General features: G+C 35.7%; 1 protein-coding gene across 3 annotated transcripts; it reads left to right on the top strand.

Moving 5' to 3' along the window:
• Positions 1-6,981: 6,981 nt before the first annotated feature.
• LOC106760157 (la-related protein 6B) lies at positions 6,982-17,165 on the top strand. Of its 3 annotated transcripts, XM_022780371.1 has the most exons (12): positions 6,982-7,751; positions 12,249-12,330; positions 12,611-12,705; positions 12,835-12,906; positions 13,092-13,171; positions 13,282-13,381; positions 14,034-14,081; positions 14,176-14,244; positions 14,639-14,689; positions 15,751-15,897; positions 16,086-16,162; positions 16,610-16,747. In XM_022780371.1, exons 1-11 carry the CDS (start codon positions 7,302-7,304, stop codon positions 16,113-16,115), a joined length of 1,224 nt encoding a protein of 407 aa, XP_022636092.1. In that variant the 5' UTR covers positions 6,982-7,301; the 3' UTR covers positions 16,116-16,162; positions 16,610-16,747. The 3 variants fall into 3 exon arrangements, with proteins under 3 accessions (XP_022636092.1, XP_022636091.1, XP_014499091.1); XM_022780370.1 differs by lacking the exon at positions 16,086-16,162 and having other exon boundaries at positions 6,984-7,751; positions 16,610-17,165; XM_014643605.2 differs by lacking the exons at positions 14,639-14,689; positions 16,086-16,162 and having other exon boundaries at positions 6,985-7,751; positions 16,610-17,165.
• Positions 17,166-19,193: the final 2,028 nt, after the last annotated feature.

Raw genomic sequence — 19,193 nt, 5'->3', positions numbered from 1 at the left:
CAGTGTTTGTTGATTCTTATTTAAAGGGAGATGTGGGAAGACTTGTTAGTGGTTGGTGTAACTGGTTAAGTGCAACGCTGCTGATAAGGAATTTGTACCAAAACTCCATCACAACCACAACCTTCACACAACCCTTCAACGGATATCGGTTAAAGCAGACCACGAATTCCACCACAAAACGAAAAGCACACCAACTAAAAGGGGCACACAATCAACACAAGAAACACACAGATTGAAATGAAAATCCAAAATCTGGAAATGGAAAGAGAATGCGAAGGGGAAAAACTACGAACGAAAAACAAATTTGAAGAGTGCGAAGGGGAAGAACTGCGAACGAAAAAACAAATTTGACGAGTGCGAAGGGAAAGAACTGCGAATGAGAGAGACCGAAAGTGCGAAGGGGAAGAATTGCTAACTAGAGAGAATGAAAATTTGGAAATGAACCCTAGGAGTGAGAACCAACTCTTCTGGACAGAGCTTTCAGTGAAAAAATGAAGAGGGGCACTCTCGGAAATTCAGTCTCATCTCCTGAATATCAGATTTCCATTTAAAAAAAAAACAAAATTTCCATCCAATTACAACGCGACACGTGGCGTTGTCAAATGTGTTGTTAAAAACGCGTTGTCGATATATCGCGATCCTACTCTAATAGTGGTAACAAGATTTTCTTTTCGATAAATGGTAGATGTACATCAGGACTCCAACGTGGCACACCACTGTCCTATGTCATAATATGTCAACTCATTAAATTTTAAATTTTATTTTATTTTTTAATTTTATGTTGTGTTGAAAATTTTATTTACTTTTTAATATGTATGTACTATTTAAATTTAAACGTGAATGAAATTTGTTTGCATTTAAAATTTTAATAAACTTTGTTTTAAAACTTTAAAAATGAATAATTTAATAAAATTTGATAAATTTTGTTCTCAAACTTAAACGAGTAATCTTCTAAATATATTTATTAAGTGAGTAATTATTCTAATTGTTAAGCATGTGAATTTTTAATGTTAAATTGAGACTTGATATGTAAAGAGTTTGTCTGAAAAATTGTATTATATGGAGGAGTGATGCTTGGAATACTATGAAAGTCAATTAATAATATGGAGAGATAGAATTATGGAATTGTTTTGTGTGAGGTTTGTGCTTCTAATGTATTGGCTACGGGTATGTTGGTGAGAACTCTTCCAAAACTCAAATAACCTTACAAAATGATGTAAAGTATTATAAATTAAGTGATGAAAGGTGAATGAGCTTCTTATAACAAGATATGGTGAGACTTTTTTTCTCATGAAGTCATAAGTTGAATGTACTATGTTATGTGGGGTTTGAGACTAGCCAATTTTAGTATTTTATTTCATTATTTCATGGCATGAATTATAGTATTTAAGTTAATGCATAAATTGAGTCTAAATTTTTTTTTATCATGAATATTACTTGAATTGTTTATAAAAAGGAATGTTTGTGTTGGTCGCAAGTTAATGTGAATTTTATCATCATTATATAATTTTGTACAAACATACTCCTAGTATATCTCGACCCCTAGAAGGTTGAGGATACTTTGGCCTACACACAAAAAAAAAAGACAAACTAATAGAAAGATTAAAGATGAGTAAACACATTAGAAAATCCTAAAGTAATCTTAAGAACCCCCAATAAGTAGCACCCATCCAGGTAGTATAAATAGTCATTGTTCACGAGGTATGTCAATGATATCATTTATTATAATTTTATTATCTTACCATTAGTAGATAACTTGAGCGTCAAAGTGTCTTTGCAAGATCCCCTATCGAGGTCACACCACACTTTCCAGAAGAGAACATATCGACATATATAGTGAATAAAACTTGTTATTTGAAGAGTAAAGAGAAGACTATACACTAAAACCACTTGATATGTCTCAGCTTAAACAAAATACTAGTGCACCTTTGGATATATCTTGGTCTGACAAGAACATTTGGCGCCTACCATGGGACCGAGTTGAATCTGCAAGCATGGTGTCCCCTAGGAACATGGAAAACAATGGACACAATGAAGCGAATGAAGGACCATACCCTATGGTGATTATTGCCAAACTGCAGAAAAAATTAGTTGAAATGCGATAACCCAATGTTGTTGACACTAAGGCGATAAGAGCATTTAGGAGAAGATAGGGGGATTTGGAAAATGAGGGAGGAGGCTAGCCTCAAACTCACTCTGAAATAGTAGAGCAAAGTACAAACCAACACATAGTTAACACATCAACAATGCTTCTTGGCACGAGGAGGCATCCTTTCATATATGGTATTGTGGAGACACATATTTCCCCAAGACGTGCTCCACATGAAGAAATATAATGGCACTACTAACCTTGACGATCACATACATGTTTACCTTACCCAGGTTAGCTTGTATTCCATTAAGGATGCAATTCTTGCTAGGGATCTAAGCGCTAAAAAGGTGAAGCGTCAAACGGATTCACAATTGGTGGTCGAGAAAATGAATCAAGAATTTCAAGTAAAAGATGATCAACTTCTTTAGTACTTCCACAAGGTTGCAGAATTGATTGACAACTTTGAGAAGGTGGATATCCGGCACATGTCGGGCAAGGATAAAGCCCGGGAGAATATGTTGTCCAAATTGACAAGCTAAAAAGAAAAAGGCCAATTGTCTACTGTAATTAGACAAGTCTTGACCAAACCTAATGTGTGGTGCTTCTCCACCTCAACGTTCGAGAATGCAGATTGGAGAAAGGAGATCAAGCAACTTACGAAGAAGCAGGACAACAAAGAGGCTATCACTTAGGCTGAAAGCAAAAAGATTGCTCGGTACGTTTTCATGGGGGACGAAATCTACAAGAGGGGTTTTTCTATTCCTCTTTTGAAGTGTGTTTAACTTGAAGAGGCAAATTATGTGTTGAACGAACTCCATGACGAAGTATGCGGCTTGCATATTGGGCGGAGAACGTTGAATGCCTACTACGCCATTTGAGTAGGGTATTATTGGCCAAAAATGGATGAAGATTGCAAAACCTTCGTTTGGAGATGCAAGAGCTGCCAAGAGCATCGAAATAACTTCAAGGTACCACTGACCAAGTTGCATAATATTGTAAGCCCCTGGTCATTCGCTCATTAAGGAATGGATCTAGTGAGTCCTTTCTTGATCAGTTGGGCCCAGAAAAAAAATTCCTCCTTGGACAATAGATTATTTAACCAAGTGGGTGGAGGCAAAATCTCTAACAATAATAATAGTGTAGCAGGTACAAAAGTTTTTATAGAAGCTCATATATCGTTTTGGTTTTCCCCACACAATCATTACTGATAATGGCTAATAATTCATTGACAAGAAATTAGTTGAGTTTTACAAAAACTCAAGCTTTAAACATGTGACTAGCTCAATGGAACAACCCAAACCAACGATCAAGTAAAAACTGTCAACAAGACCATCATGACTGAGCTTAAGCGATGATTGGGGGATGCCAAATGAGGTTAAATGGATGAACTTCCAAAATTCCTTTAGGGATATTATTGCTCACCGTACGATTCAGCTGGTGAAACACCTTTCAATCTCATGTATGGTACTTATGTCATGCTTCCGGTAGAAGTGGGTGAACCCTCTCTTAGAAGGCGCATAAAAAACATGAAGGTCAGTGAAGCTGCATTGAGGGCTAAGTTGGACACTCTACAAGAGAAAAGAGAAGCGAAAATCATACGGGCAAAGGCATACAAATGGGTGATTGAAAGAAGATATAACATGAAGGTGTAGCCAAGGAACTTTCAAGAATGGGACTTGGTATAGAGAAAGACTTGTAAAGCTTTGAAAAAAACCCACCCACGAAAAACCCGCCCACGGGAAGTTAGTAACGAATTGGGAATGACCATTGAGTTATCAAAGACCTAAAGAATGAGGCTTATCGACTGACACACCTAGACGACACTCTCATTCCCAACATGTGGAATGCCTCCCACCTTAAATTTTATTTTAGTTGAAATCCTATGTAAATTCTTTGTGTGAAAATTAATAAAAGCAGGATTTTCAGCTACTCCTTTGTGTACAAGTCATTGAATACAGTGGTTAAATTATATCCATCAGATATAGATTGCTTGGGGAACACTCTCAATGACCTCTAAAATGATCAACGAGGAGTCACCTCTGTCAACTCTCGTTGTATTGTCAAGTACGAGTCTTAAGAACGTTTTCAGTGAACTTCCAACACTTACTGATCGGCGAGAAACATTCTTCGTGGACTCTCGTCACATCGTTTAGTAAGAGTTTGGGGAACGTTCTTAGTGAACTACCAACACTCACCGATCAATGAGGAATGTTCTCTGTGAACTCTCATCGCATCGTCAAGTAAAAGTATAAGGAACGTTCTCAATGAACTCCCAGTACTTACAGATCAACAAGGAACATTCTCCATGAACTCTTGTCACATCGTCAAGTAAGAGTCTCAGGAACGTTATTAGTGAACTCCCAACACTCACCGATCGACGAGGAATATTTTTCATGAACTCTCATCCCATCATCAAGCAAGGGTATGGAGAACGTTCTTAGTGAATTCCCTACACTCACCGATCGATGATGAACATTCTCAGTGACTTCTTGTCAGATCATTAAGTAAGAGTCCGAAGAACGTACTTAGTGAACTCCCAACACTTACCGATCGTCAAGGAATGTTCTCATTGAACTCTCGTCGCATCATTAAGCACGAGTTTGATAGGATGTTCTTAGTGAATTTCCCCCACCCAAACAACCGATCAATGAAAACTAGCTTAAGAGCCATTAACCATAACTGATCGACGACACGTAATACCACAACATCACTTAAGTGTAATTGACAGGATATTCGACAATATAAAGGAACTTCACAATAAAATTAATCAATCGACTCATTTTTTATTAATTTAAATAAATTATCACTAAGTTACTAGTGAACGTTCTCGTAAGCAAAGCAAGAAACAACGGTAGGGTAAAACAAATAACAAAAAATGAACAAGTAAAATTTAAATTTCATTAATGTTTAAAAGGGTATACAAAATAAGGCCAGACCCCAAAAAAGGTGGTCTAATCCAAAAACCTTTTTTTGGCAAACAACCATCATTAATACATATATGAAGAAACAAAAAGTATGCCTTAACCCCTACACCCCAAGAGCCCGCTCATTCATTATCCCCGCACGGTCCTTATCCTCCTCTTTGACAACCTCGACCTCCTCATTGACCTTGATGCATTGGGGTTCACCTTGATCGACAATTGCTTCACCCATGTTGTCACGGATGACAACATTATTCATATTTACGCCTGTTGCCTCATCATTTGATGTCGCTTAGTCGATCCGAGGATGGAAGACCTGATTGATGACACCAACGACGCCGAGTCACTATCAGCATAACCCTGACCTCCTCTCCCCTCAGATTCCTCAAAACGAAGAAAGGAGAACGATCAACGTTATCACCTTTGAGAGAAGAAAAATGAGAATGCTTGGTTCTTGAGAATATATATATATATATATATATATATATATATATATATATATATATATATATATATATATATATATATAGCAATGGAGAAAATGATGTCAAGCCCCAGTGCCTGTTATAGTCAAAATAGATGTTTAGACAGACGAATCCTCATCGTTGAAATAAGTAAGATTTGACGACTCGTGTTTCACAATCTTTCATGTCAACGGGCGCACAAAACCCAATAAACCACGTGTCTCACTACTATCGATCACAACTTCACTCAACTAACACGTCCCTGGGATAATTGTCTAGGCAATTAACCGCTTATGATCGATCAAGTAATAACTCTATTTTCCCAACAATGCACAACACCTTTCCAACTACAAACCTCTTCGCACGTCAAGATATGCTCCGACTTGGGGGCATGTGTACCATATGACTTTCCGGTCAGCTAGAACCAAACGTTCCCATTTGTCAGGAACCCGATTGTTTGGAAACGTTAAAAGAGTGGTTCCACATGTATGACCTTAAACATGGTTTATGACTAAGAATGAATATATTAAACCAAAACATGAACATTATAAGTTGGGTCCCAATTAGGCCGACGGTAATTCGAAGTCCACTCTGAAATCTATAAATACATGTTTAAGGTATTAGAGTAGGTTGGTGACATTTAATACGTATTTATTACTAGATTGCCAAATTTATACTAACTTTGACATCATACTACCTTCTGCAAATAACCTTTAAATATAATTGAACAACAATAAGAGTGAAGTGACCCTGCCTTGTACTAAGAGTGGGACAAATGAAGTTAGAAAAATTGTTAACCCAATCTCACAAACCAAAACACATTAAGGCAAATAAAAAAAATTAAATAAATATTTAAAATAAATGGAAGAGTTTAAAGGAGGTTATAACAAATAAACATTTCAAAATCTCGCATAAATTGAAAAAAAGTCACACTTGTTACTTCAATTCCATCATGCTCGGTCGCAACCGCTTATCATTCACTTAAGCTTCAATCATGAATCACCACCAATTTAGCAATCCTCATTTACCTCTTGCTTGGACAAACATGCACCATGAACCAGCATTCTAGGAATTGTGTCAATATTATAAGGCTTATGTAACACCTTGCTTCACCATCAATCCACAATTTCAGTAATTGCCCCCCACAGCTTATTGCAACAATTTTTCGAACACAGTGATCGGAATATGTCAAAGAAATGCACCACTCCAACCTGATGCACAGCATAACGATAGTCAACTATACTTCAAAGCATTAAAGGAAAATATATTATAGATTACTGAAACAGTCTCATAGATTATGTAATTTAAAATTATATAGTTTTAAATTACCTAATTTAAAACCATTCGGTTTCAGATTATATATTATGAATAATTGTACCTTAATAGGAAAAATTTTAAAATATAACTTAAAATATTATTATAAGTTAATTAAGAAATATTATAAAATAAAGTTATTTTTTGATATTATGGACCTGATAGAAATAAAACACGATACCCTATAATTGGTGGTCGTCTGTATGGGCCGGAGTGCTTTTGGGGCCGGTCCGCCTTTGTCAATCAAAAGTCATCATCTATCAGGACTATAAATGATTCACTGTTAGGAAAGCCGTAAAATTTGAGAATTGTTCTCCAAGGACACCGATTTTGGGATTGAACAAACATATGGATTAACCTCTGATATTCTTCTTAGCTGCAAGCTCCAGTGAGATTCAGAAAATCATCTCCAAACACAAGAAACTGGCAAAGTGATTTGAACAGCATAGGCTGCTAGATCGTCCAACAAAAAAACCAACCAAAAAAAGAGAGGAAAGACAAGGTTTGAAAATGGCTCATGAGTCACTCTCAGAAACTCCAGATATCTCGCCGCCCTCATCTACATCACAGTTGCAGTCAGATCCATCTCTTTCAAGAAACGGATCTTTTAGCCGGCTTAACGCTCAGGCACCAGAATTTGTGCCAACTCGAGCCACCCCACGGACCGATTTGCAGCAACCCAGGCTTGTTGTACCACCTCCTCCTCCAGCTTCTAGTATGGTACACGTTTATTCACCGCCCCATTTACCGATTCAAGGTCATGTCGTCCCGGTACAGAATCACCATCATAATCTTGGCCATCAGCATCACGTTCCAGTTCACTACCGGCCTCATCATCACCCACATCAGTATTATGTTAGTTCTGATTCTACCGTGCAGCAGTCTCAAGTTGACCAGGATCGTCTTCCTTCTTCCAAAAGCAAGCTGTCTGATGAAGCCAGTCAGAAAATATTGAATCAGGTAAACTTCAGTTACCTTTTGGATATGCCAATTAGTGAATGGATGGTTCACTGTTTCAGTTTTTCCTTTGTCAACTCTCACGGATTGTTACATGGAAGTGTCTTGCTTCTTTTTGACCATTTTTAATCCTTGTGTATATCAATATCAGTCAAATATTTTAGTTAGCCAATCATGTATGCTTATTTGTTCTGTATTTTGTACTGTGTTCTATTCCTGTCCACAGATCAAGTTACTTGATGCTTGGATAGAGCTGTTTCCAGGAAATGGATATGGTTTTTAATTCCTAAATTGGGAGAACTATACAATATTCACAACAATAATGAGGATTTTAGATGGAAGGGGAAATAGATTCAGGTTTTTATTTTTGAACTAAGATAAAATAATCAAGAGTGGAAGGTTTCACACTTTGAGCATAACTTTCCTCCCTTCCCTTTTCATCCACAACCTTCTGTCCCAAACTTACCCTCAGTGATCCAACTAAAAGACGACGAACTCAGAATGAATTAAATTGATCCTCAGTGCACTAGTCCCCATATTTATTTTGTCCCAGTTATCCTTGTAGTCATGGTTATCAAAATCGGGATTCAACTTGTTTATATGTTTCCACATCCTAGGACCGAGTTAACTTGCACTAGAATTTTATTTTAGTAGGGTCTTATAAACTCGAGCAAACTCATGTGAAATCACAAGTTTAGAAAAAGGCCTAATACAACAAAGGATTTATTTGTTTTCTGGTCACGATTTTTGCAAAATGCACTAGAGAACAAATTCATGGTTCCCTAGTACAGTAAAAAAAAATATAAAAAGTTTTTTATAACATCATATAATATTAAATTAATATTTTATTTATAGATATTTTCATATATTTTTATCCAAAGTAAACTCTTGTGAGTTCACGATCCAAGTTTACAAAAACCTACTTGGCCAATCAAATTGTCGTGCTTTGGCTATTAAGCTTTAATTAAAAAGAGTTACACCTTGACTATCATTTATAGTTTTTAGCTTAGTTGTAAGTACTCAATCAAGCAATTAGGATCAGAGTTAAGGTTACGAGTTAGATTCCTATTAAGACAATTGCTAAGGAGGAGATTGTTGCACATAACATCAATTGTCCTGTGGTGAAGGCTAAGTATGCAAAGTCATAATCAAATATTGGATTTGGTCTACTGCACTCTTAAGTAGAAAAAGTTGTATAATCACTGTTAGTCATAGCTTTTGATCAATGGTTAGAATCGAGATCTTACTACAAAAGTATGAATTGTGAATTAGGAGACACAAATCCTAACAAAATTTATGAACTTCAAATATGTGCGCACCAAATCATTATATCTCTCTCAACACTCGTAATGAACTTCAATTCAATATGACAAACATAAAACAATATAATAAACATATATAACAGTAAATCATTAGAAGTGTAAACCGTGCATCCTAGTTACGTAGGAGAGTAACTCCTTCCTAGTTACAAAATAGTAAACCATTAGCTCCGTCCCATTTCCAAATAAGAATTCTGTCCTAGTTACAAGATAATAATTCATCTAAAGCAAACAATCTTGTAAGATAAAATCATAATCTACACATACACCTTCAACTCCATCATTTCCAATTCCATCTCCTTTACCTTATCAATAATGTCTTAATGCTGATGTAGAGTATCGTCCTTTTCAACTTGGATTGTAACCAAGCTTTCATCCAAATCCAAGTTGTCTACATCCAAACCTAATGCTCCATTCTTCTCATGCTCATATCATCAAATGAACTCAATGTCATAGTAAGCAGCAAGATCCTTTTTTAAAGAAAAAGTATTCTGTAAATCATCCTATATTTCTTTTGCAGAAGAATGAAACATATAATTTCTACTTATATCAGGAATCATGGATTGCCACATCCAAGTCATAATTAATGAATCTTTATTGTCCCAAATTGAAAAATGAGTGTCGTCTGGTCCTCCTCCACCTATGTGATCAAGTTTTGAACGACCCTTGAGAACCCTTCAAATAAATTGGCTCCATTGTAAGTAATTATGACTATCCAACCGACAGGTACCTCCTATATTTGGTAGGTCATTAGGTACCCCCAAAGGAATATTTTTTACTTAGACATCCAGTAGAACACAACTAGGAGTCTCCGATGACCTTTTCCGAGACGACGATGGCGTGTGGGTCACATCGAGAAAAGGAACAAAACTTCAAACTTAGATCTACTCAAATATAGGCCAAACGGGCCGTCACCGACCCAAGGAACAGACTCAGGAGGCTCCGGTGACCCTGCCTGTGGCGGCGGCGGCGAGTGGGTCTCGTCGGAGGTGGGCGCTTGGGCTACATGCTCCGGCAACGGTGGAGGCACGTGGCGGCATGTGACGACTCCTCTCACGGAGCAACTTTCGGCGTTGTGGTCGTTGGTTTCACTATCGATTCTATCGAGTTCACGCAGAAAACGAGTTTACTTTCGAGTTAACTCAGAAGTCATGTCTGAGAACATAAACTCGTACGAGTTTACAAGTTAACTCGAGAGTTTGATAACCATGCTTCCAACATGAACAATCATCAATATTAATTTGAACTGGTTTTCTTGTTTGCTTCTTCTTTGTTAATTTTGAGTTAGCCATAACAAAAACAACATCGTTCATTGTGATTTGCTTTAGCCTATTTTTTATCTTTGTGCAGACCTAAACAAATGCAAAGACAAATATGATAAGCAAGTAATAGACTAGTAATTCTATTCTAAATATATTTTCTCATTAATATTAACTTAGTATATCAAAGGAACTCCAATTATCCTTACGTTCGGAGGAGCTACATGTCAAGCTCAATACATGAATGACAAATTTTTTGAAATATGGATGCTCTTTCTTTTGTGAAACGCTATAATAGAGAAATTAAAGAAGTTCTTGAATAGATAAATGTTGTAATTTTCTTTCCTTTTGGAATTGTCTCATGAATTGGTATCTTCTTCTCATAATTTTCCAACATTAGATTAATACCGTGTGCAATACAAGGTCTCTAAAATAGCTTTTTCCTCTTTGCCATCAATATTTGACCAACAATTTTGTAGTTTGCTTTATTATGTCACAACTTCAATAATATTGTCTTTCAACATGACATGCATCATCTAAAACTTTTTAACAAGTTTTGGACATAGTGGATGCATATATGGACTTCAAAAACAATTCCCTTCGGATTGTTCACCAAGAACTTTATTGTCAGACTTATTTTCTTATCTGTCCAACTCAAGCAATGACAACCTCGGGGTACCGACAAAATCAAAGTTACCATACCATTTTTTATCAATTTTTCCTTAGATGGAAAAGTTACTCTTCTTTTGTCTATGTAGATGACATGATTGTTGCAGGGGATGATGAACATGAGTAATTAGTTTAGAAAGAACATTTTGTTACTTAGGTTGAGATAAAGGATTTAGGAAAGTTGAAATACTTATTAAGGATAGAAGTTACCGACTCAAAAGGGCATCTTTATCTTCCAAAGGGAATATGTTCTAAACCTTTTCGAAGAAAAAGGTAATATTGATTGCAAGGGGACGAGTTCTAATAGAACAAAAGCATAGAATTAGAGATGATGAATATGTTTCATAGTAAATAAGGGCCAACATTAGGGATTTGCAAGGGAACTCATTTGCTTAGACCACACTAGACTTGAGGTATCATATGCTACGAATGTGGTCAATCAATTCATGCATGATCCAAGATAACAACATTTATAGGTTGTGGATATAATCCTTCAATATTTAAAAACAAGTTCAGGAAGGGGATTGTTGTTCAAGAAGGATGGAAATAAATATGGAGATGTATACTAATGCAGACTATGTTGGGTTTGTTACTAATATAGGAGGTTCACCTTTGAATATTGCATGTTATTGGGCGGAAACTTGGTGACTTGGAAAAGTAAGAAACATAATGTAGTTCAAGATCCAATGCAGAGGCTGAATTTCAAGCTACAATGCATGAGGTGTGTGAAGAACCTATGACATTTTTGTCTGATAATAGATCAGTTATTAGTTTTGATCCCAACCCAGTTCAACATGATGAGACTAAGCACTTAAAATAGACTGACACTTCATCTAAGAAAAAAATTGGTTATTGACCTTATAACTGTGTCTTACATCCCACTAGGAATTCAGCTAGCAGATTTGTTTACAAACGATTTTCGTACAGAATGGTTTCACTTGAGGGGGAGGGTTGAGTTTTGAGAAGATATTATCTATTTATAGAGTTATGAGGAAATATTGTCAATTATTGTAATTATTACAATCAGTATACTGTTCCATATGAAGAGTCATTGTTGACTGTTGTAATTATTTCCAGAGTGGTAGAATTCCTATAATACCCTCTTGTACTGGTTTGCTATTGAGAATTTGAATCAGATTTTCTCCTCAACTTTTTGACGTTAATATATTTCTCTATATTGCGTTTTTCCTTTTTCTTTTGTTATAACAACTTGACTAGGGTTTTGGTTGAGATTTTTATATAATAATTTGTAGGTGGAGTATTATTTCAGTGATTTAAACTTAGCTACTACCGATCATTTGATGAGGTTCATCAGCAAAGATCCAGAAGGTTTTGGTAAGAAAATATTTTCAGTTTCCTTATTTATTGCTGCATAATTGAATTGCTATGTAGTCAAACAATTAATTATACTTCCTGCTTGATGTTACTACTTTCATCCTCCTTAAGGAACACCGTAATGATAGTTCAAAGAATATCATATTGAATAATGTAATTGATATATTGATTCTTGTTCCTGTAAGATAGTAGATGGTTTTAGATCTGTTATGATCTCAGTTTTGTATTATTTCTAATTCCTTTTCTGTATAATTTCTAATGCTTTTCTAAAAATATTTAGTGCCTATATCTGTTGTCGCATCTTTCAAAAAGATTAAGGCCCTCATAACCAGTCACTCCCTACTTGCCACTGTTTTGAGGAACTCATCAAAGCTCGTAAGTTTGTTGACTTTCTTGCTTCATGAGCTAATGTTACTCTCAACTTATACATTCTCTACATTTGGATATTTATTCGTAATTTTATTCTTGATGTTTTCACATATACGTCAATGCTTAATCCTCCAGGTGGTTAGTGAAGATGGAAAGAAAATCAGACGCCAGTATCCCCTGACCGAGTCTGATATAGAAGAGCTACAAGTAATTCTTCCTACAATCTTGTGACTAAATTTTTAAGTTGTCAGGACAGTTTATTGATGCTGCATTTGGTTTTCTTTAAACAATCAATATCATTTGATGGGTTCTATCTCGATCCATGCATGTCATATATTCTTTGCGAAATATTTTATTTTATCTCTCACTATAGCAATTTTATTTTCTGGTAGTCTCGCATTGTTGTAGCTGAAAACCTACCTGAGGATCATTGTCATCAGAATCTTATGAAGGTTTTCTCAGTAGTTGGGAGGTACTATTTTGGCTTCCATTGAATGAGGCTTGTTGTGGATTTTTTAAGGCTTACGTGTGTTGAAACTCTGAATTCTAGTTATCATAAATTTTTATGTGGGCATGTGGCAGTGTGAAGACTATCCGTACCTGTCCACCCCAAACCTCCAATAGTGGGGCTTCTTCTGCTTTGAGATTGGGAAAAGTTGATGGTTTGCCCTTATCTAACAAGGTATACTTTCATATATTCATGAATTCATGTACTATAGGTTCCATCGAGGTCATTATCCCCTGTTTTTGTTTTACATCAAATTTTTAACCTGTTGATTACACTTTATCCAACCTACACATGAATTTTAGTTCCAGTGATGAAATTGACATTTCAATATTGTTATGATGTTTTCCAAGTTTTTATAAAATTGTTGGAGGCCCTCCACAGACCAACGCTTTCTAAAAATGCCTATTAGTTTTTGTTTCAGTCACTTAGAGGAAATTTAACTGCTCCTTATATAGGGTAGGTAGTTATATACCATGACTTGCTATTCATCCGGGGCATGTTACTTGTGTTCAGTTTGGTCATGTGAGGTTGGCTGCACATCAATAAGTAGATTTCAGGCCTGTTTTCTATTTTGACCTTGCAACGTACATATTTGTTTTTGTTCTTGTATGTATTTCAAGTTTTCAATGTTTTAGAACTTATGTCAAATGCTAATCTTATGATGAGTTATAGACACGCTCACCAACATTTGGGTTGTTCGTTACTTTAATTTTGGGCATGAACTTATGCTGGTAAAACATCCTATTATAGGATTCTCTCTCTTCTCCTTTAGAGTATTAATGAAAGGAATGTATTTTAATGAATCTAATACAACTTTTTGTGCCAGTTGCATGCATTTGTTGAATATGAATCTATTGAGCTGGCTGAGAGAGCAGTAAGTACCAGTACTTTTCTGAGTTGGCAGGGTATTATTTCAGGTTACTTTTTAACCACCTCCATTTAGTGATCAGATTGTAAACCATTCACAGGTTGCTGAGCTGAATGATGAGGGAAACTGGAGGAGTGGCCTTCGGGTTCGCCTAATGCTTAGACGCATGGTATGCACTAAATTATTCCTTTCCTCCATTACGTGTATCCAAGTATCCCTCAATTATGGTTTGCATATACAATCAAGAGGATTGTTGGGAACACTCTTAACACACTATCCCGTTGGATAGAATTTATTGAAAACTACAAATCAAGGGAAAGATTTATTAAATAAGATGTGCGACCCGCAAAATTTTACTATTTTCAATAAATTTCAACCAATGATATATGTTCAAAATAGTGTGTTAAATAATGTGTTCAAAATTGTTAACATCTACATCTTTAATTTTTGGACTAGTATTGAATAATTAGGATCAAGATTGGATTATTATGATTTGGTCCGAGTTTGCTATTATTTGTGATCAAAATCATTTGTCTTATTTGACCTATATAATGTTATTGAAGGAAAAAAGTCCGATTTCATCTAATGTTATCCGAGACAACTATATCTATCTGGTTTGATTTTTTCCCTTTTTTTATTTACTCTCCATTTTGTATATATTATGTAATGATATAATTAGGCAACCCTATCTATGTATGTATCTCTGTTATTTTTTTAATGAGTAATGGGAATCTCCCTATAGTTTTTTTCCCTAGCTAGCCATGAAATCACATGGTATTAGAGCTTCAGCTCTGGTTATGACATGAGGAAATTCCTCCACATCTTCCACTAATTCTGCTAACCACTTCAGCTCTAATCTCTGGCCATGGGTACCAATTCAAACTTTCAATCCAAGAGCTTAATGACAAAAATCTGTGTTGAATGGTCTCAGTCTATGAAATTAGTCCTCAATGGCACAGAAAAACTAGGCTATCTTATAAGGGACACCCCGTTAACCAGAAAATACAAGCCTGTCTCACCCAAGATGGAAGTTAGAAAATTCAGTAATCTTCTCATGGTTAATGAAAATGATGGACCCTTCCATTGCAAAGTCACACTTATTCCTCCAGCTGGGAAAGATTCGTGAGAGGTGGTAAAAACCTTCTACTCTAAACTTGAAAGCTCTTCTCTGATTTATGAACTGATGATGTTTTTGCTATGGAAGTCCAAACAAGGATGTCATAACCTTTTACAATGTCATGGTTACTTTTCTTTTGAAACCAAATTCAAGAAGTGAAAAGAGAATGGTGGAGTTTATGTGTTTCAAATGAGTCTTTGGATGAAGTTCATGGTAGGTTTCTGGGTAGAAAACCTCTACCTTCATTGTGAAAAGTGTTCTTTGAAGTTAGGAAGGAAGAATTACGAAACTTTGAAGGTGCAAAGATGCAAGAGGTTTGAAAGTTCAGCCTTGATCCTAAGCAGACGGGAAGCAAGAGGTTGGTTGGTTGGAAGGAAGAATTCTAGTGACATTTGTGTCAATTTAGTTCTTAGTCTAATGCCATTGCATTACAAGCTAGATCACCCAAATCTTTTTTATTTGAAGCATTTACTTTTTTTAAGAACAAAAAGATTAGGTAGGTAGGTGGCGAATTTTGTGAATTAAATGTATTATGTTATTGATATTTTTTTTTTTCAGTCTAAACCATCCCAAGGACGAGGAAAGAAGGGACTTGATGTTGAAGTTGGCTGTGATGAGGATTATACTTCTGTGCCTGAGCCACATGCAAGTGAGAAACAATTAGAAGATGCTTCCTTCCCCGATACTCAGTTGCATGAACATGCTGTAAGTGTTTCTGCATATTTTTATTGACAGATTGTTGATGGTAGATAATAGTTTTGTTGCATAAGAGCAATTAATTACCAGAATCGTGTTTCCGTCAAGTTAATTGGAATGTTTGAATTCCAAGAATGTCAAGCTTACCAAAACGGTTATACTTCTATAAATATGACACAACTTGGTTGCTGTACCAGAGATCATTTTTGGTGCTACCCTTCAATTGAAATCGAAATCTAACTTGTGTTGTACGCAATAAAGGTTGCCATCAAAGGTCAGCTTTTGTTATCACGATGAAAGTCCAATTTCATTACGAAATATCTTGAATGTTTGTGGTGTTGTACCTGACTTTTGTCTGAAAGTGTGAGAAAGTTATGGCATCTTATGCACTTTGTTATCCCTTCTTAACTATATAAGAAAATTATACCGGTTTTAAAATGCTCGTGAGTGTTTTCATGCTTGGAAACCATTCCCCCCAAGTTTTAGAACCCTTCCAACGTGTTTGAGCCCTTGAAAAGAAAATTATGCTTTTTTGTGGTAACACGCCTTTGTTGAATTACATATATGCTGAGAATAATGGTTTTTTCATTGCATTTCACAGCATATGTCCGTGCCCTGTTGAGTTGTCATACGAAAAATTCTAACTGGTAGATTGAGGGCAAAGTAGCAACTGTTATTTAACTTTTCTATGTTTAGGCCATAATTCCTTTAAATTAAACAGGGAGAAGAGCATGGTTATGAAAAAGAGACTGGGCAAAGGAAAGGTCGAAGCCGGGGCCGGGGTAAGGGACGAGGCCGAGTGCATTGTCATCAGAATAGTCGTGTGGGAACACCCCCTTCAAATAATACAATTTTCACGGATCAAGTAATTGCCAAGCAACCACCAGGGCCCCGAATGCCGGATGGTACAAGAGGATTTTCAATGGGTAGGGGGAAGCCGGTAGCTGTCAATATAGCCTAATTTGTTCGATCAATGCTGATGCAAGTTTGTCGTTGTACTTGTAGCAAGTATATGTTGATGCTGTAACAGTGTGATTGTGACAGTACTAGTTTGGCTGGGGCAATCTGAAACAATCTTCTTAACGTGTTGTTTGTCTGTTAGAGACGATGTGAACCGCCTAGAAAGTACAAAAGAAATTTAAGGATAGACTAAGGAGGGAGTCAGCTGTTAGGTGAAAAAATGTGTGAAAATGCAAACATGAAATATAAAGCTCGTTTGATTGTGTGGAAATAAAATATCTTTTAAGGCATATGATAATGATGACAGTTTTGTAAAAGATGAAATTGTACCTTTTTTTTTCTCTCACTTGGACATAGTAATCTTGCAAACATAATGATTTTTTCTTTCAAAAGCATATTCAGTTGGGATTATAATACTTTTCTTTTTAATTCCTTAACGTATTTGACAACTTTATTCTTCAAAGAGTATGTTAAGTCATTTGAATGTGATGTATGTCAATTTACAAAACATGTCACATATCCTCTTAGTAAGTTGGATCTTCATCAAACGTTAGTGAGAGTTTCATCCTGCATTTCTAAGTGTTTCAATCTGGACCTTCAATTTTTCTGAAAATGGCAATTATGCCTTGCGGTAAAAGCTTTTAACTTGGGTAAAAAAATTTGAAAAATTCAAAGAGAATTTTTGACCCAGATTCTCTTTTCTCTAAACCTAAAAATTCTTCTCTCTTCACTCTTACTTCACTTTTTCGCTGCACACAACACTTTCTTCTCTCCTCTCAACCACACCTTCTTCTCTTCTCCTATTTCTTTCTTCCACCTCCTTTCCCTTCCTCTTTATTGGATCTGCTCCAGCTTTGTCGATGTTCTTCGCTGGTGCATTGGTGCGTAAAAAGTTGGTGCTCATTTTCCTTCAAACTTCATTCAATGTGTCTTTAGATAAATAATTGTATGTTTGTATGTGTAGAATTAGATTTTGTATGGAAAGAAATTGACTCCTGCTGTTAAATCAAGCTAATGGGGTTAACTTTCAGCCAACGTGTCGGAATGAAAATCCGAACGGTTTTGTTCCAAGACTGAACGGTTTTGAGGGAATACCGAACGGTTTTGGTGACAACTTTGCCCGTTCGAACTTTGACCAAAACCGTTCAGTCTTTGACCAAAACCGTTCAGTCATTCTGACACATCAGCTGAAAGTTAATCCCGTTAGCTTGATTTAACGGCAGAAGTCAATTTCTTTCCATTTTACATTGTTAGGGATTCAATTGACAAAAAAAATAAGACGGGAATGTAAATGGGAAAAAAACTCCAAAATAGAGACCTCCGAATGGGTTTAACCTTTTTGTAATTAATGTTTAAGTTATTTTTATAATTGTGGAAGTTTTTTCAATTTAAAGTTATTATGATATTTTAATAATATATTTAGATTTTTATAATTATATAATTATTTTAATCAAATATTTTTTTTTCATTTAAATATTTTTGTAATTAATATTTTGTAATTATTTAATAATTTTAAATTGTTTTAGTTGTCTTTTATATTTGTGTAATGTTTTATGATTTGAAGTTTTTTTTTAATAAAATTTTAGCATTTCATATTTATGTAGTTATTTTAATTGAATATTTTTTTTTGTAATGTTGTTAATAAAAAAAATTAGAAAGATATAACTTTTATTCGAAGTAATCTTACTATGAGGAGAGAGCTTCTCATAGAGGACAAACCTATTGCTTCGCGTGGAAAATGTCAGGATATATTCAGTTTGAGGAGCATGAACATGTTCAGTTTAAGGAGAATACAGTTGAGGAATACGATGTTAAGAAGAGGAACATTTCTCAAAATAGATTTGCAGGAGGTCCAATAAACCCTTCATTACTCAGATATTATATGGATCATGGTGGTGCTTGTTGACATATATTTCTCCTTTCCAGAACTTCTTGCAAAGAGAAAAAGATTCCCACCTTCTTTGCCCACATTTTCGCCATTGGTACACCACTGGAAATGGACGTTGCCGGTTGGGAATGAAAAGAGGCTCTCACATCGCTGGTGGAGGTGAACAACGTGAATCACATAGATCCAAAAAAAAAATGCAACATTGGTACGTTGTTTCATCAACACGTCGTCGTTGGTACACTGCTTGAGGTGACAGGATTATCAAAACATGAATCCTCCGAAGACACATGAGAGGATCCATCACCATGTTTTGTTACCCTGTTCCAATATTTAGCCAAATAACCAGTTTCAACAGTAGCTGCAACAACCTATTAATCCATTCTATCAATAATTCCAACCCCTTCTTTCAAGTCATGATTTGTGTCCTCACTTTGAAGTTTTTTCATGATTTTCTCCC

This window comes from Vigna radiata, chromosome 5 (assembly GCF_000741045.1).
Source record: "Vigna radiata var. radiata cultivar VC1973A chromosome 5, Vradiata_ver6, whole genome shotgun sequence".
Taxonomy (NCBI): Eukaryota; Viridiplantae; Streptophyta; class Magnoliopsida; order Fabales; family Fabaceae; genus Vigna; species Vigna radiata.
Note: the sequence above shows the minus strand (reverse complement) of the source record. Positions and strands in the feature narration are given on the sequence as shown.